Source organism: Triticum aestivum, chromosome 5A (assembly GCF_018294505.1).
Source record: "Triticum aestivum cultivar Chinese Spring chromosome 5A, IWGSC CS RefSeq v2.1, whole genome shotgun sequence".
NCBI lineage: Eukaryota > Viridiplantae > Streptophyta > Magnoliopsida > Poales > Poaceae > Triticum > Triticum aestivum.
In genome coordinates this window covers 464,677,274-464,696,937 of record NC_057806.1, presented here as the reverse complement: position 1 = coordinate 464,696,937, position 19,664 = coordinate 464,677,274, and the positions used below count along the sequence as shown (strand labels likewise).

Sequence of the window (19,664 nt, the reverse complement as noted above, 5' to 3'; positions counted from 1 at the left end):
GTCTTGATGCCTTGCTATTAAGGAGAACAACCCCTTTTTAATTATCCAACCACGGGTTTGGACTCTCATGAGTTAGGGGCTGGGCGTTCGGTTCCACCGAACCGTTCAGGTCGGTCTTTCGGTCTATTTAAGATTTCGGTTTTGTCAAAATGTTGATCGATCTATAGAAAATTAGCTAACCTAAGATTCAGTGTACCGAAATTTCGGTTCGGTCGTCGGTTCTAGCGAACAGCACCGAGATAAACTCCGGAATCGCTGCCTAGCAATCACTACTTTATTCTGAATATACAGTGCTTATAGGCTACTATAGCTACCTACTAAAGGCTAGTGTCATTTGTTACTCCGTCTAAGGCTGGTCATAGTGGGGAGTAACTTAGACTAGTGTCATATGCATGACACTAGTCTAAGTTACTACCTTCATAATGCAAAATAATATGATAGTAGTGTCATAGATGGCTTTATTTATTAGCTTGTAGACTCATCTTGTCTTGAGAAGCGCTATGTTACTATAACATATTATGTTACCACCTCACATTAAATACTTGCCACATAAGTAAAAAAAATTGAAGTGCGCTATGTTACTAGCTAAGTTACTCCCACTATGACTAGCCTAACTTTATTACTCTGTGCAATCAGCGATGGCGGCTCACTAGATAAAGTACTCCATGTAGTAACAAGAAATTTAAGCCGATGTACTAGTACTCCCTCCGACTATTTTTACTTCACGTATTAGATTTGTGTCAAGTCAAATTTTATAAAGTTTGACTAAATTTATATAAAAGAATATCAATGTCCACAATATCAAATATATATACTATGAAACTATATTTCTTAATGAATCTAACAATATTGATTTGGCATTGTGAATATTGATACTTTTTTCTATAAGTTAGGTCAAAGTAGAGATACTTTAACTTTGGACAAAAATTATATGCAGACTAAAAAGGACCGGAGGGAGTACTAGAACTTCTCCACATTATTTCTCTTTTTATATAGCGGCGGCAGCTTACTAGTTAAGGTTCGCCTCTTCCCGATGCGGCTGTGGGGCTCGTGCACTTGGCAGATAGTGGGTACTGAAAATAGAGTCCATGTTCACATATAAGGCTGGTCATAATGGGGAGTAACATATACTAGTATCATGCATATGATACTAGTGTATGATACTACCTCCATAATGCATAGTAACATAAACCAGTACTCCCTCTTTCCATCTATATAGGGCCTAATGCGTTTTTCAAGACCACCTTTGACTATTGATAAAATTAATACTACATGACATGCATAATGTGAAAATTATATCATTGAAAGCTCCTTTCACATACGAATTTGATGATGTGCTTTGTATAAGTTGCATGCCATATATTATTTCTCTAACATTTGGTCAAAGTTAGCCTCAAAAACGCATTAGGCCCTATATAGATGGAAGGAGGGAGTATCATAGATGATCACATTTATTGCCATGCATGACACAAAGTAGCATAGCATTTAACATGATATGGTATCTACCTATGTTACTATAACCCTCTCTCTCTCTTCTTTAATTATGTGCCACATAAGCATGTTTGCTAGTCCCAAGTGCATGTTACCGGTTATGTTACCCCCACTGTGGCCAGCCTAAAGCACTTGAGTAGCTAGCAACTGGCGCACAGGTCCTGACCTTTTACTCGGTTTTTGGTCTGCTCGGGTACCTGAGGGATAAACCCGAATTCATCGAACTTAGATGGTGTTTGGTTCTCTAGTCCTAAGACTTTTTCTAGTTCCTAGGACTTTTTGAAAAAGACTCACAAGAAGGTGCTTCTAAGGACTTTTAGCAAAAGGTCTTAAAAAAGTCCCACCCTGTTTGGTTTGCTAAGGACTATTTCTAGTCCTAACACAAAAAAATCTCTGGAACCAAACACCCCCTTAGTTCGATTTTCAACATATGCAAACCGAACGTAGCACCGAAGTACTCAATTTCGGTCTCGGTTAGTCCGGTTCATTAGTAATTTGGGCCTCCATAATACATTTAGGGCCTGGTAGTTCATGGTTGGACTTGGGAGTGTGTTTGCAAGCACAGAAGCACAGAGCTGGTGGGTGGAATACAATCTATTTTTATTTGCAAGCAGAGCTAAGATTATGCTTGGTTAAACATTGTTTTGCCCCAAAGAGCTAGTAGGAATACCCTTTTGTGGAGATTGATCTGCTGCCCCGGCCTGGTGGTCGCATGGATGGCGGGAAGCCGGAGGAGATGGAAGCAATGGAGATCCCTGCAGCAGCTCCGGTGGAGGGCAGAAAATGAGGAGAGGAAGAAGACGAGTTGGTTCGATGGTTGGTGTGGTATGGTTCACCCTGTGCAAAACCGAACCGAAAACCAAAAACCGAACCGAAAAAACCAAACCGAACTGAAATTACGGTTTTTTCAGGTTCTGGTTATGGTTTCAGTTTGCAAAATAGCAAACCATATTCAATATGGTTTTTTCGGTTTAAAACCGAAATAATTCAGTTAAACCAAAGAAAACCAGAAAAGCCTACAGAGCGGTGACACACCACGTTCCCAGTTCCCCCCGACACCCCCTCAATCAGCCTCAGGCCCAGCCCAACTGGCCTTTCATTCCCGATTCCCGTTCAACCCTAGACCAGTCCAGCAGTCCCTCACGCGCGTGGTCAGGCACAGAGCAGAGCATGGCGGCGGCGCCCTAGCTCGTAGCTCGTCCCGACCGCAGGTTCTTCTGGGCTTCTGGCGCGCGCATCCATCGGGCCCCGCTCCTCCCTGCCGCAGGTGAAGCTTCGTCCTACCGGCACCGCCACACGGGGGAAGCTCCGCGCTGCAGCCGCCGTGGGAGCCCGAGGAGGACAAGATCCGCCACATCGGAGAAGCTCCGCGCCACAACCGCTGCAGTGGTGAAGCTCTCCGTCACATCCGCCGTTGGAGCCCGAGGAAGAAGCGAGCCGCCGCGCCCGGATGGTAAGCATCTCCCAGATCTCATGCGTGGTTTGTTACTGAATATGGATGGATGTTTTTCCCTTGTTCAGTAGACTGTATACAGCAGCAGAACACTTAATAACATGCATCTCATCTCCCGGATCAGAATATGGATGCGTGTTTTTTTACTAAACATGGATGTGTGGTGTTAGTTCCTATTTAGTTACTGAACATGGATGGATGCATGGTTTCACTAGTTTGTTACTGAACATGGGTGTTTCCTATTTAGTTTTCCAGCAACTCTTTTAGTATTAGTTCTGCTGATGGTCACTGATACTGAATGAAAATTACCTGACTTATTTTTTCAGGTGTCCGAGAGTGTTAGAGTTAACCTTGGTGCTGGTTCTGCTGTTGATCAACCTCTCTCAATAGATCCTGATGTTACCCCTGGCAGTGTGGGGGGGAGTCGCAAGAGGTCAAAGGCATGGATGCACTTCACAATTCAGAAAGATGATCCTGATCATGCTAATTGCAACTACTGTGATGTTGTACTGGGTTGCAAATCCGCATCGGCAGGTACTGCTTCTTTAGTCAACCATTTGAAGATTTGCAAAAAGAATCCTGCCCACATATGTAGCACTCAGTCCAAGCTTACCTACCAAGTTAGCGAAGATGGTAATTCGGTGGTTCCTTGGCAATACATTGAGAAAGAAGTTAGTGAAGCATTTGCTCGCATGATAGTGATAGATGAGCTTCCATTCATATTCGCAGAGAAATAAGGTTTTAGGTTGTTCATGTCTAAAGCTTGCCCAAGGTTCACTGTACCATCTAGGACAACTATGTATAGAGATATCATTGCTCTTTATGAAGTTGAGAAAGCTATGCTTAGAAAATATTTCATTGAATCACGTCAAACTGTTTGCCTCACCACTGATACATGGACATCAAAAAGACAACAAAGCTACATGGTCCTTACTGCACATTTCATTGATTCTGGGTGGAATCTTAGAAAAAAATTATTAACTTTGTCTTGGTAGATGGACACAAAGGGGATGACATTGGGAAATCATTAGAAAAATTACTTATTGAGTGGGGCATTGAGTGAGTGTGCACTATTACTGTTGATAATGCAAGTTCTAATGACACTTGCTTAGCCTACATGAAGAGGTCTTTGACTAATAGGGGTTGTACACATGCAAGAAGTCAGTATCTTCACATGAGGTGTGTGGCACATATTGTTAATCTAGTGGTCCAAGATGGGCTAAAGATAATGTGCCATCCAATAAATAGAATTCGAAGTGCTATCAAGTTTGTGAGAGCCTCCCCAACTAGATTGGATTTATTTAAAAAGTGTGTGCAGCTTAGCAAGGTAGCGAGTAAAGGTTTGATTAATGTTGATGTGGTTACTAGATGGAACTCCACATTTATAATGCTAGAGACTGCTGAGAAATTTGAGAGGGCATTTGAGCAATATGCACTTCAGGATCCCAACTACAAGACTGAGTTAGAAAAAACTGGTCCAGAACCTAAGCCTGATACTCCTGATCAGCGGGGTCCTCCAACTCAAAGTGATTGGGTGTATGTTCGTGAGTTCAAACAATTCCTGCAACACTTCTATCTGAAATTTTATTTTCTTGTTACGATGATTTTCAACTTCACTCTGAAATTCTTTGAACTTTTCAAACGTTTCAGACTTATGTTTCATTAAGTAGATATACCCATATCTGCTTAAGTCATCTGTGAAGGTGAGAAAATAACGATATCCGCCACGAGCCTCAACATTCATCAGACCACATACATCTGTATGTATGATTTTTAACAAATCTGTTGCTCTCTCTATAGTACCGGAGAACGGTGTTTTTGTCATCTTACCCATAAGGCACGGTTCGCAAGTACCAAGTGATTCATAATCAAGTGGTTCCAAAAGCCCATCAGTATGGAGTTTCTTCATGCGCTTTACATCGATATGACCCAAACGACAGTGCCACAAATAAGTTGCACTATCATTATCAACTCTGCATCTTTTGGCTTCAACACTATAAATATGTGTCTCACTACTATCGAGATTTAATAAGAATAGACCACTCTTTAAGGATGCATGACCATAAAAGATATTACTCATATAAATAGAACAACCATTATTCTTTGATTTAAATGAATAACCGTCTCGCATCAAACAAGATCCAGATATAATGTTCATGCTTAACGCTGGCACCAAATAATAATTATTTAGGTCTAATACTAATCCCGAAGGTAGATGTAGAGGTAGCGTGCCAACTGCGATCACATCGACTTTGGAACCATTTCCCACGCGCATCGTCACCTCGTCCTTAGCCATGCATCCACACCTACCCGTTCGGCAAACATGAAGCTGGGGTGTTCTCGGTTTCTTCTTTCTTGCCATGTTCTTCTCTGCCTTTCTGCGATTTGGGTGCTGGCCACGGCCGATGTACCGGCAGCCCACTGTCCCGGCTGCCAGGCCAAGTGCGGCGAAGTCGACATCCCGTTCCCGTTCGGCATCGGCAAGCAGTGCGCGTTCCACAACGGCTTTAACCTCAACTGCACGAGCATCAACGGCGCCATAAAACCTTTTAGCGGGAATTTTGAGGTGACCAAGATCTCCGTGCCAGACGGCAAGGCCTGGATGAACACCACGACGATCTCGTGGCAGTGCTATTCCGAATCCACTGGCGGTATGACCTACTACAACGGAGTGGCGGACTTCACCCGCACACCTTTCTGGATATCGGAAGTGGACAACAAGATCTTTGTCATCGGGTGTAATACTCTCGCTTATATGATGGGTTCTTCTGTAAGTACTTCGCCTTCTTTTTTATATTGAAATTGATCTAATGAAAATGTTTTGGAAACCAATTTTTTTATTTTCCATAGTTCTAATATAACTTCCAGGGAGTAAAAACGGCTGTTTTCAGTCTTCCCCAATACTTGTCCATTATTACAGACAACCAAACAAATGATATCTTCTCTACTTTTAATGGAGTAGTTGGTAGTCTCGCTTCCAGTTTTTTTTTTCGTCCCACCACTTTCGTCCGGTTTTTTTCGTAGGTTAACCGTCGTAGATTTTTTTCGTCGCCTCCCCCACTTCATCGGTTTATTTTCACTTCACCCTCTCACACAACGAAAAAAACTGAACGGATCAGAACTTTCCATACTGACGCAAATTATTTAGTAACGTCTTTATGTAAAAGAATCAATCACAATCAATCTCTAAAGATCAAATTTAAATTAATTAATCTTCATAACGTTTGTTTCCTTCCAAATCACGTCCATAACTTTCCTTCCTTGTTTGGGCAGAAACTGTTTGGTAGCAGAGATTAGGAAGCTTCCTATGAGTGTAGTAATAGGAAGTATTCTTTTTCTTGATGATTCGTTTCCATGCATGATGATAGTAAATTAGGCCAACATTCACCACTATTTATCAACGTCATCAATCGTATCCATTCCTACCAGTTTTAAGGGAATTTGCTCGCTATGTCTTTTTTAAGGGGATCCGCTCGCTAAGTCGTCGTCGCACGTTATTTTCACAAGCAATTCTCCTAAAAAAAGGCGTGGGTATTGGTAGTTGAACGCCCGCTAGGTTTTCCGCCTGTCCCATCCTCGCGTTGTGCCGCCGCCACCCGCCGAATTTCCAGCCGCCCGAGCCCGTTAACTTCGCCAGCCATCGGGTCGACTGCCCCCGCCCCAAACCCCCATCCCCGAGCACTAGCTACCGCCGTGTTGCCGTCCCAAGCTCCACGCCACCGGGAACGAATCAAGCGCCGTCCCGACACCGCCGTCGCCGGCCCAGCACCTCCAGCCTTGCATGGACAGCTTCAATGTGCAGTCTCCCTTGCTGCCTCACCTTCTGCCAGCGCATGCAGCGGCGGGGTTGGACGCGTGCGTGCTTGCTAGCTTGCTCTCCGTGCGTACGTACTTGCTCTGCATGCGTCGCACCGGCCAATGCGCATGATGCGCGTGTGCCTGCTTTTCTGTATGTGTATGCCAGCGTGATGCGTGTGTGCGTTGCTGTGTGTGTATGATATAGATGGCCCGAGTGTGTGCATGTTGTGCTCTGCTCTCTGCTGATCTATGTGTTGGTGCTCCTGCTATATGTTCATACAAATGAAATTTCCGTTAATCTTCTGACATGTTGAGTTGGTTCTCTCTGTCTTCTGAGGGGGTGAATGCAAAGCAGTCTATTAAGCCAGGCACTATTGCTGAGCTAAATTGACAAAAAAATATTGGTAGCCATAGTTGTAGTTTAACTAGTAGCGAATTGTCTGATATGTATAAAGAGCCCGTTGCAACTGAGCCCATTGCTAAATTGACAAAAAAGGTCGCCAGTGTCACTTGATATGTATGAGAATATTAAATGTATTATTAACATGATTAATATTGAACTCTTAAAGTTAATGTGGCCCCGTTGCAACGCACGGGCGTTCTTCTAGTAATAGTTAACACAACAGAGCAGTGCGCGGAGGACGAAAAAAATTAAGATGGGGCGAACTCTAAAGCCTAATAAATGATTTGATGCAATATCAAAATAGCCTTTATGCAATAATAGTACACATCATTTTACGTGATTTAAAATTAATTCAAATACAATGGAAACGCAGGCATATTTAAATAAATCAAAGATTGTGAAGCTATTATCTGCAAATTTACATCATAAATTCACAACATGAAAATGTAGAAATTTATAGCCCTTGGAGTGATGTACTGTTTTTTTTAGAGAGAGCGCGTTTTTTTTATTTGTTGAGAAAAAGAGTGTTTTTATTTGTACTACTATTAAAAGAGCAAACATTTTCTTTCTTAAAACCACCCGTCAAGTGTACCCAGTCTGATTACTACCGCCAGATTACCCCATTTAGTTAGCTCTAATGGCTCGGATTAATCTAACCGGATGCCACGCGTGTACGTAGCACTTACCTGCCGAGCAGACGAAATGTTCTGCCCCACGCACAATCCATCCATCCACCCACCCACCCACGAGGGAAAAGGAGAAAATAACTCCAGCCCTGCATCACCTTGATCCCCTCCGTAATTTTCTCTCATTTTGTTTTCTTCCTCTCTAATCGGCTCCCGTGATCGCACACTCAGCCTCGCCCGCCGCCTGCTATCCTCGCCGCTCACAACGAGCACTTCTTACCAACGCAGCCGCCGCGGATGCCGATGAGCGCACGCCGCTGGCGCTGGGGACATCGCAGTTCGGATGCCGCCGCCGACTCACCCCATCGTCGTGCGTCCCACCCGTCCGCTCGCGTATTCTCATCGAAGAAGACGACTAGATCCTCGGCCACGCCACTGCCACAACGGTCTAGACATCCACGCCACCAACTGGAAGCTGGACTCCCACTCCGACGTGATCCAAGCCAACTACCATGTCCATCTCTGCATCGAGAGCATCCCTCTGAACTCCTGGTCTGATTCCGTCGCGGCTCAAGTGCCGGGGCCGAACACCTTCGTCCATTACTTCGACGTCGCCACGCTTCGACAGGAAGACGCCTCCTGCCTCAGGCTGTGGGCGTGGTCGGCTGATCCCTCGGCCATCCCCAAGGTGCAGAATGTTACCATCGCCCCGCGGGTTGCCACTGGAGTTGGAGGTGCTCCGTCCTCGGCCATTGGACACAGAGGCTCTCGCCGACGCGCCATCGTGCACTTGGACAGGATCGAAGACTACACGCCCGACGCCGCCGGCAACATCCCGCGCCGTCCACTCATCGACCCATTCACCTGGCGTTTTGGGGTGGTGGACGGCGAGGATAGAGCGAGGGACCGCCATGAGCCACCTCCTCGCCACCGTGACGACGACGAACGCCACCGCAGAGATGACGACCGAGACCGGGAAGATCGTCGTGGACGCGACAATGACAGGTCGCGGTCCTCCACCTCCTGGCGGGACCGCTTCTTCCGCAGCAGGTCACGGGCGCCTGAGCGCCGCGCGGACGAGGATCGCCAGGACTCGCGCCGCGAAGACCGTGGGCGCTACGGACGGCGCCGTGCTCGGAACGGCTCCCTGGAGCGCGCGGCGGATGGGGGCCCTGCTGAGGGCCGGGCTCGTGGGCGCTCGCTGCCGCCTTCTCCGCGCACTACGTCCAGCGATGTGATTGAGATCGCTACCTCTGCTTATGGCTGGGGTTGGCTCTGTGGAACCGCGGGCCTGGTGAACAAGGTCCAGCCCTCCCTCACACTGGATGACCGGCATGACGGCAACGAGAGGCTCCTGCCGACGCAAGATGTGTTGGCCACGCCTGCCCCAACTCCGACCTCGCCCTCCTTGCTGCTCTGGATAACCACAACGAGCTCCACACCGGAATTTGTTCTGGCCACACCAACACCACCCCGTTTGGAGTTACAGCCTGAAGACAACTCCTTCATCAGCAACTGCAGGCCAGCATCGAATCAGCAAAGCTTGGAGGCAGAACATGAAGCGAACTCCAACAGCTCCAACAACGAGTCACCAACGGTCCTCTCTGATCGTCCAGAACAGCTGGAAGACGAAGAAGCAGTTGTCACGCCCATCTTCATCCCGCGTATGCCGGCGCTGCTTCCAACTCCAGCTCCAGGCTCCACTCCCCCTAGACGCCCAACTACACGCAGGAAGACTCTAGCTGGAGTGTCTGGTTTTCAGCTACAGAGACAGAGCCCCCGGCTACGTGCTAAGAAGAGAAAGATGCCAATTGCCAAACTCGCGGAGCAACTTCTATGTCGCCGCATGGGGATCGTTGCTGATGGTCAGCAAGTCACTGAGGAGGCTATCGTCAAGTTTGCAGAGATGTTCCAGGGGCGACTGCCGGACATGGCAGTGGCGGCCTTGCGTGCCCTGTTCCAGCTTGACTGTGATCTCGCCTCGGCGGTTGAAGATGCCCTCATCCAGCATGGGGGAGAAGGAGGCCCGGACCTGAGCGAGCCTGCCGCGGCGGATGCTTGAATGCTGCTGCCTTTCCATGATGTAGCCCAGTTTCTCATGTTAGTCTACCTTAGTACTGCTGGTTATACGCCTGTTTTCAGATGCTTGTGCATGCTGATGCTGTCGGTCCTGGCGAGACCTATGTGTTTAATGTTGTTTCCCCGGGTGTGTGTTAGTCCTGATGTAAGCTTGGTGAAGCCATGTTAGAACAAAATCTATCCATTCTGTGTTGGAATGTTCGTGGGCTAAATTGCCCTGATCAACAAGCTACAGTCCATGCAACTATTGCTGCCTCTTCCTGTCATCTGGTGTGTATCCAAGAATCAAAGCTTCATACAATTGACCCTTTTGTTGCTGCCTATCTAGGAGGACATAGACTAAAGAACTTTGCACAAAGACCTGCTGAGGGCACCAAAGGCGGCATCTTGTTGCTCTGGGATAATAGTGTTGTAACCATCTCCAATGTGCAGACTGGAACATATTTCCTTTCTGCTTTTGTCTCCATCAACAACACTTCGGACGCCAAAACCTTCAAGCTAACAACGGTCTACGGGCCGACTAGAAGCATCCACAAGGATGGTTTTTTCGCGGAGCTGACCTCTCAAAAGCCGGCGTCGGGCACAAAATGGCTCGTTAATGGGGATTTCAACCAAATCTACCGCGCCAGAGACAAGAACCGGACAAATGTTGATCGTAGCCGCCTTGTTCGTTTTCGCAACACCCTAAACACTTGTGAGCTCAAAGAAATACATCTCTAGAATAGAAAGTTCACCTGGAGCAATGAAAGAAACAACCCCACGCTTTGCAAGCTCGATGCCTTCTTTTGCAATGAAGAATGGGACATCAAATTCGCCACCCACCTCCTACATACTTTGTCCTCCTCGCTTTCGGACCACTGCCCATTACTGCTTGCTAATGATGATGGCCCTAAGAAGCCCAAATCATTTCGCTTCGAGAACCACTGGATCAAGATGCCGGGTTTCCAAAAAATTGTCGCAGATGCTTGGAATGAAGATTCCTTACATGTGGAGCCATATCATAGGCTCTTCCATAAACTCAAGACCACCAGCCACAGATTGCGTTCCTGGAGCAAATCTCTATTTGCAAAGGCAAAGGTCCAACTTCATCTGGCCCTAGAGGTCATCCTACACCTTGATCTTGCTCAGGAACAAAGAGAGCTTTCTCTTGAAGAAATGGACCTTCCAAAAAGGCTAAAGAGGAAAATAATTGGATGGGCTGTGTTGAAAAAATCTAGGAAAAGGCAAAACTCAAGAATCACTAATCTGAAAGAGGGAGATGCCAACACCCGCTCTTTCCACCTCCGTGTGAACCATCGTAGGAGAAAAAATTTCATCCATCGCCTCAAGCACAACAATGGTTGGGTCACGGGTCACACGCAAAAGGAAGAAATTATCCATCGTCACTTCAAGAACATCGCCAAGAAAGGCCCTCCACGCAATATTGATATCAACTGGAACATTTTACCGTCCCCTGATTGTGACCTTCGGGATTTGGATGAGAATATCTCTGAAGAGGAGGTGAAGGAGGCTATCTTTGCCATGCCTGCGGACAAGGCCCCGGGTCCTGATGGTTTCACTGGCGCCTTTTTCAAGTCATGTTGGAGCACAATAAAGGGGGACATTATGATGGCCATTAGACACTTCTCTGATCTTCATGCCTCCCACTTCCACTGGCTAAACTCTGCGGATGTCGCCCTCATCCCAAAGAAAGATGGTGCTGAGGATATTTTAGACTTTTGCCCCATTAGCCTTATACATGCCATTGCGAAGATTATAGCTAAAGTCATGTCCAACCGATTAGCCCCCCCACATGAATAATCTTGTCTCTCAAGCCCAAAGTGCCTTCATCAAAAGGAGATGCATTCATGACAACTTCATGTATGTGCGCAATCTGGCAAGGCGTTTCCACCGCAACAGAACGCCCGCTCTGCTATTCAAGCTTGACATTAAAAAGGCCTTCGACTCAGTTAGATGGGACTACCTCCTTGAGCTGCTAAGCCACCTGGGATTCCCTCCGCGTTTTCGGGGTTGGGTCTCAGCCCTTCTGTCCTCCGTGTCGTCACGAGTTCCGCTCAACGGTGTTCCTGGCTGCCCCATCCCGCTTGGCCAGGGGCTAAGACAGGGAGATCCAATGTCCCCTCTTCTCTTCGTGCTCGCCATCGACCCTCTTCACCATATACTTCGAAAGGCCACTGAGCAAGGCGACCTACACCCGCTTGGCGGTAATGCCATGGTGATCCGTGCCTCGCTTTATGCGGATGATGCTGCCGTGTTCCTTGCGCCCATTAAAGCTGACGTTGATTTTTTCACGGACTCCCTTGCGCGGTTTGGAGAGGTCACCAGTTTGACCACGAACTGCTCTAAAAGTTTGGTTGCTCCGATTCGGTGTGGAAACTTAGACCTTGATGATATCCTGCATTCCTTTCCGGCCAGCCGCTCATCATTCCCCATGAAATACCTTGGTTTGCCTCTATCGGTTAAAGGTCTGAAGCGCATCCACTTCCAGCCGCTCGAAGATAAGATCGCTACCCAGCTCACCCCTTGGCTTGGCAAACTAATGGCTGCTCCGGGCAGAGCGGTACTGGTCAAGTCGGTCATCACGGCCATTGCCATTTATTACATGACGACACTAAATCTTCCAGTTCAGGTCATGAAAAAGATTGATTCCCTTCGATGAGCTTTCCTATGGGCTGGATGTGATAACGTCACTGGTGGCAATTGCAAGATCAATTGGGAGCAGGTGTGCAAGTCCAAGGCTCATGGTGGCCTAGGTATTTTGAATCTGGACAAATTTGCTACAGCCATTAGAATCCGCTGGCTTTGGGCAGAGTGGGTGGATCCGGTTAAGCCTTGGGTTCATCTGGGAAACCCATGTGATGAAAATGATAAAGATATCTTCGCGGCGGCCACCAAGGTGTTCGTTGGGGATGACCTTCGTGCCTCTTTCTGGGAATCTGCATGGCTAGATGGGATCAGGCCCAAAGACATTGCACCACATATTTTCGAAATATCGAAGAAAAGGGGCTGTTCGGTCCACAAGGCTTTGCAGGACAACTTTTGGGTCTCCAAGGTGAATACCGCTGAAATCACCAACGTCAGTCATCTTACTGAGTCCGTCAACCTTTGGGGAAAGATTTCACATGTTCATCTCCGTCCGGATGTGCCAGATTCTATTACCTGGAAGCTCACTAAGGATGGACTTTATTCGGCGGCGACGGCCTACAAAGCTCAGTTCCTTGGTTTGGTCGACACAGCAATGCCTTTGATGGTGTGGAAAAACCGGGCTCCCCCCAAATGCAAGTTCTTCGCCTGGCTCGTTATCAATAACAGGATTTGGACGGCGGATAGGCTACATCGCCGGGATGGCCAAACTGCCATCTTTGCCCCCTATGTAAGCAAGTTCAAGAGTCGGCTGCATACCTCCTATTCCAATGCCACTACACCGTCAGAGTTTGGGGGATGATTAAGACTTGGCTTGGCCTTGTTGATGTGCAGCCTGCAGATTGGGTGGCTGTAGGTTCCGTCAAGGATTGGTGGCAACTCAATGCCTGTAGCATCTCGCAATCTCGGAGGGCGCTCATCTCTTTAATGATGCTTATCTCGTGGGAAATTTGGAAGGAGAGAAATGCTTGTGTCTTTCGCAACACCGCGGTGCTGGTGGGGGTTATTGTTGCTAAAATCAAAGAGGAGGCTTCCATGTGGTGCCTGGCAGGGGCAAAATTTTTGAGTAATGTAATGCCGCGAGAGTAATGCTTTGTAATTCGGCCTTGGGCCAAAACCTCTATTTCTTCTTCTTAATCAATGAAAATGGCAAATCTTTTGCCTTATTTCAAAAAAAAAATTACTCCGAGGTGTAGAAAGGCACTTTCGCTGTTCAAGCTCCATCTCATCCATCACATCTTCGGTATCTAGGCGCCGGTGTCAAAACGTTGCTACGGCCCAGCATCACGATCAAACAATTACTCTTTGATGTGTTGCCTTGATATTCCAGCTAGAGACATGTGGGATTTTCGCGTTCTTCGAAACAGTCGCTCTGCTCCAAGATGGCCGGGGCCCAGGAGGCAGTACGTTTTCTGAGAAGCTCTCGCTGCACGAACGAACGAGGTTCCACTCGTTGGTCCGCCGTGATCGCGGCTCGCCAGAAAAAGAAAGCCCTAGCATGTGGACCAATTCACAGTCCGTAACACGTTTTGTCCTCAGACTGCGCCTGTTACTCGTAGAGACTTTGGATGCAGTGAGGCGGGCCGTAAGCACCACACGTAAAATAAGACGTAAATATTTTTTCCCTATATTTTGAAAAGGAAAAGAACACTTATTATCGTTGCAGCTACGCACAACCGTGTCGAGCTGTCAACTTGGACGTGCAAGTTGAGCCAATCTCTTCGTCGGTTTGTGCTCTAAGTTGGAATAATCTTTTCGTGTGGTTCGATGATTAGGTGGATAGTAGTATCCCCAGTCCATCGGGGTTTAAGTTCTGATGCTCGCATTTATTTCTGGATTTATTTCAGAATTTTTGGCGATGCGCGTTCAGTTGAAGGAGACGTTTCCGTCAACTACGAGGCGTCTTTGGTGACTTGTTAATCTTAACATGAGCGTCTCATCCACCTAGTGGGGGCGGTGCAAGTGTGCATCATGGACTTTTAGGAAGTTTTTTACGCGCCAAATTATATTGAAAGGGCTATCTTTTGTACAATTGCGGGAAGGGGGGGTGCTTTTCCAAGATCCTGTAAAAAAAGATTTATGAGAGGTGTTGGAGAGCTTTTTTTGCCTCGACTTCTCATAAAATGGTAGTTATTTGAGGTTTATGAGAGTTGTTGAGTTCTAACCATCCAATCATAAGTCACAGGTTGGCTACAAAAATACAAAAGCTTATTTGACTTGTAAGATGAAAATAACATCATTAGGGCATCTCCAACGCAGACCTGTAAACCTCCCGCATACGTCTAAACCACGTTGTCAGGACAACAGAAGCCATCCAACACGGACCTGTATCGGTCCGCGGCGTGGTCCGGACGCGATTTCTTTCGCAAGCCAGAGACAAACGCGGGGTGGGGGGGGTGGGGGGGGGTGCTCTGCGGGGGTCCGGACAGATCGCGAGCCCGCTTCTGACCGTCCTGGCACACCACAACCCCCCCCCCCTCCGCGCTCGCTTCCCGCCCGGCACCAGTTGCCCGCTTTCATGCCGTTGTAGAGCGCGCAGCTCCACAATGAAGGTGTCTCAGGGCGGACGCAGCCTCTCGCTGCCTCCGCCATTGAAGCGGTGTGCCAACCAAGGGCGCCGCCTGCTGCACACCCGGCTGAACACGCCTCCTCGCCGCATTCAAACGCCTCTATTAAACCCGTGTGGAAGCCGAGGAACCTACTCAAGCCACACGTTTGTTCACGAGCGGGCCAACATTAAATGCAACACCGGACAAGCTCCTTTCGTCCGTCCTCTATTTAAATGAGGCCAAATGCCGGGCAAGAATCACACCACCAAGTCCGCCGCTCCCCATCTCCTCATTCCACCACTTTCTCCACCCTTTCGATGGTATCCGACGAGCAGGAAGACCAATTCTCCGGCATAAAAGCCGGGTGGGTGGCCCGCCGAATACGAGCGAGGCAGCTCGCTGCTACTCCACCCCCCTCACCTAGCCCGACGAAGCATGTCACCGCCCCAAGCCGGCGCATGGTTCAACAACTCGTCGCTCCAAGCCAGCTCACGGAGGACTGGCGGGTTGCTCCAGGTCGGCACGACGGGGAGCACAGCGGCATGGCCATCGTCGCTGTCGTTGACGACGCCGTGTCGTACCGCGCCTCCAGTTCCTTCGACCACGTCGTCCGCTATCGATGCACGCGTACCTGTGCAAATGCAGGCAGAGAAAGAAGCCGGCTGCGGGGAGATCGATGAGTCGGCCGCCGGCGCGTCCGCGTCCGCCGCCAACATCGAGGGGGAGTAGAACACGGGAAGCCGCCGCCGGTTGGTCCCAGGAAAGCCACCGCCAAGGTGAAGCCTGCGTACACAGCCGGTGTCTTGCCCGGTTCTTCAGCGCAGACCATCTTCGACCCACCGCCTGGGCTCCACGTAAGCGGAGACGCCCCCTTCCACTTTGATGAGCGATAGGGAAGCAAGGCGCTCTTTGCGCTGAAACATATACCTCCAGGGATCCCGGCAGTCCGGTGAGCAGGCTGACGGACATGGGAAGACAAGTCGCGGCCGGCCGTAGACTAGCATAGTGTATATGTGTTGTGGTGGAGCTCCGCGCGACCGTACGTACACATAGTTTTACCTTTTTAATTAAAATATATCCAAATTGTAAACATTTTCGTCTGGTTTACGTGAAATTCATCATGTTTATATGAAATCTGGACTTATTTGAATGAATTTCGTCCGGTTGGTTCGACTTGTTGTGAGAATATATACGGCTACGGTTGGATGGCGGCCTCCCGCATCTGTGTCAGCGGACCGGACCTTCCTATTCGCGAATGGATGCAAGAGAAAATTTGCGGGTTGCTTTTAAAAATGCCCCTAGATTCTACCAACATACATAGTTTGGTTCAAGACGTCACATATTCTCATGTACTACTACACTTTTTGGGTGCAGTATTTAATAGGTTGCAAGTCAACGTGCGACGACACCTTGATGGATGGCACATGCTCCGGCGCCGGCTGCTGCCAAGTTGATGTCCCGACAGGCGTACGGTTTTATAATGGTAATTTCGACCAAAGCTACAACACCACGGAAATATGGCATTACAGCCGTTGCAGCTACATGGTATTGATGGAAAAGGAGGCTTTCAACTTCCGCACTAGCTATGTCGAATCCACGGTGTTTTATGATGTATACAATGGGACAGTTCCACTCGTGCTGAACTGGCGGGCAGGACCGCTGAGTTGCGACGAAGCTCAGAAGAACATGAGCTCCTATGCATGCGTCAGCGACCACAGCGCGTGTGTAAACACCACCGGCGACAAGCCAGGTTACCGCTGCAGGTGCTCCGATGGATACGAAGGCAACCCTTATATCCAGAACGGATGCCAAGGTTCTTTCCCTTTTGATGTCTTGTACATTTGACATGAACGCTCGTGTACCTTGATTCATGAGTCACATGTGTATGCACACCTTGGAAGTTGATCCGGAAAAAATGTTTCGTTGCAGATATTGACGAGTGCCTTCAAAATGCTACTATCTGCGGCTCTGGAATGTGTGAGAACACGGCAGGGCATTACACCTGCTCATGTCGACGTGGAAAAAATTGGACTAATGGCAATTTTTTGAACCGAAGACTAATGGCAATTGTCAATCCCGTTTTCTAGTGATGCCTGTTGTAGGTGAGTTATTCTCTTTGTGAGCACTATATATAACATACATACTACTTATGAATGATTATTCGGACATCTGTAGGAAACTTACAGACTTTATACTATTATTATAGTCCAGTCCACTATTATTATGTTGTTGAACAAGTAACAACGACCCGTGTTCGGCAAACTTTATCTTGGCCTACCAAACTCATCAACCAGTATTTTTCTTTCTCCTCGACAGAGTACTTTAAGTTGTCACTGCTCAACAAAATTACATTAGTATTGAACAGATGTATTATAAATATAACTCTATGTGCATGGATAATGCAGGTACAACTGTTGGACTAGTCGCCTTAGTGACTGCTTTAGCATCTGCATGCATGATCCAAGAGAGAAGAAAGCTACAGAAGATGAAACGAGACTACTTTCGGCAGCATGGTGGTCTGATATTATTTGATGAGATGAGGTCAAAGCAAGGTATTTCATTCAAAATTTTCACGGAAGAAGAACTACAGGAAGCCACGAACAGGTTTAGTGAGCAACAAGTACTGGGTCAAGGGGGCTATGGGACTGTGTACAAGGGGATTCTTGAGGGCAACGTGGAAGTAGCGGTGAAGAGATGCAAGACCGCCGACGAGCAACAAAAGAAAGAATTTGGTAAAGAGATGCTAATCTTATCTGAAGTCAACCATAGAAACATTGTGAAGCTCCTTGGGTGTTGCCTCGAAGTGGAAGTTCCCATGCTAGTATATGAGTTCGTCCCAAATGGCACCCTCTTCCAGCTCATACACGGTAACCATGGCCTACGTATCTCCTTGGCTACTCGCTTGGGGATCGCCCACGAGTCGGCCGATGCGCTCTCCTATCTTCACTCATCGGCTTCGACACCGATCCTCCATGGTGATGTCAAGTCCTCCAATATTCTTCTTGATAGGGACAACAAAGCCAAAGTAGCTGACTTTGGTGCCTCCATCCTGGCATCAATTGATAAGTCACAATTCATCACACTTATACATGGTACTTGCGGGTACCTCGACCCGGAGTACATGCAAACCAACCTGCTGACAGACAAGAGTGACGTATACAGCTTTGGGGTTGTTCTTTTGGAGCTACTCACGGGCAAGTTACCTTTTAATTTCAATCCGGATGTCCTTGTCCATGAAAAGAGCCTAGCGATGATGTTTATGTATGCCATGAAGGAGAATAAGCTCGAGCAAATCTTGGATGTTGAGCTCAAGGACGGGGATAACACAGAGATTCTTGAAGAGATTGCGGAGCTAGCGATGCGTTGCTTAGAAATGTGTGGTGACAATAGGCCATCGATGAAGGAAGTTGCTGAAAAGCTTGATAGTCTGAGGAAGGTGATGCAACATCCATGGGTGCAGCGGAACCCTCAAGAGATGGAATGCCTACTTGCGGAGCCCTCATCGGTGGTCAGCTCGACAATAACCAGTGCTGAATATTTCAGCATCGAGAAGGAAGCTGTTAATAGTCTGTAGTCAGGTCGTTAAGTAATCACGCCATCGCTTTGCTTTGTTTATTTTGTATTCGAAAGCAAGAAATCAGTAGCATCAAAAATAGAATAAACAGTCAATTGTTATAGGTACCTTTATGTTACTGTTCATTTTGCCAATTATACATATACAAATTTCGGTGTTTATATGGTTATGTATCTTCTGGAAAAATGCATATATATGTGAGTTATTATTTCATCAATTTTGCACAGTTCGCTTTTCAAATTTGATTTAGTGTGGTAAATGCTTGATACATTGTCTAAATCTTTGTATTATATTACCAGTCTTTCGCGAAAAAAAGCAACACTGTTCAAAAACATGTGTTTTGAAAAAAGTTAAGCATATATATGGAAAATGTAAAACATATACAAGGTAAATGTTTCAGTTGTATATGAAAAATGTACAAATGTGTATGGCACAAAGCAGACATCGAAGCATGTATTTAAAAAAATTAATCATTGTTTTAGAAAAATGTCAAACATGTATAAAAATGTACTTGATGTATATAGAAATTGTAAACATCAAAACACACATTTAAAAAATGTTAATCAGGTATTTTAAAAATGTTGAACATGTATAAAAATAATGTTTCATATGAATACAAAAAATGTACAAGGTGTATGAGAAGAAAGTAGACATCAGAACGTATATAATAAAAGAATAGACATAAAAAAAATATAAGTTTTCAAATATTTTAACCATGAATAGGGAAAATGTTAAATTTCTATATAAGAAATGTTCCTGATGTATCAAAAAATGTTTAATGTGTACGGAAAAAACATGCATTGAACAAAAAAAGAAACCGATGAAAATTGACAAAAAGCACATGAATACGAAGAAAACCAGTAAAAACCAAAAGAGAAAAACAAATAAAACCAAAAATAAAATATAACCCAAAGAAAACCAATGAAAAAATGTTAAATGTGTATAGAAAAAATGTTGACCATGTATCAGAAAAATATTAATCTTTTATTTGAAATCTTTTACTCAAGCAATTGAAAATGATAATGTCTATAGAAAAAATTGACCATAT

The 19,664-nt window shown here is 46.6% G+C and overlaps 1 protein-coding gene and 1 pseudogene across 1 annotated transcript; both read left to right on the top strand.

Annotated features, from left to right (window-relative positions):
* Positions 1-5,267: 5,267 nt before the first annotated feature.
* On the top strand, positions 5,268-18,628 carry LOC123107187 (wall-associated receptor kinase 2-like; annotated as a pseudogene).
* On the top strand, positions 7,985-10,074 carry LOC123107188 (uncharacterized). The gene has a single exon (XM_044529190.1). The coding sequence runs from the start codon at positions 8,115-8,117 to the stop codon at positions 9,831-9,833; it is 1,719 nt and encodes a 572-aa protein (XP_044385125.1). The 5' UTR covers positions 7,985-8,114; the 3' UTR covers positions 9,834-10,074.
* Positions 18,629-19,664: the final 1,036 nt, after the last annotated feature.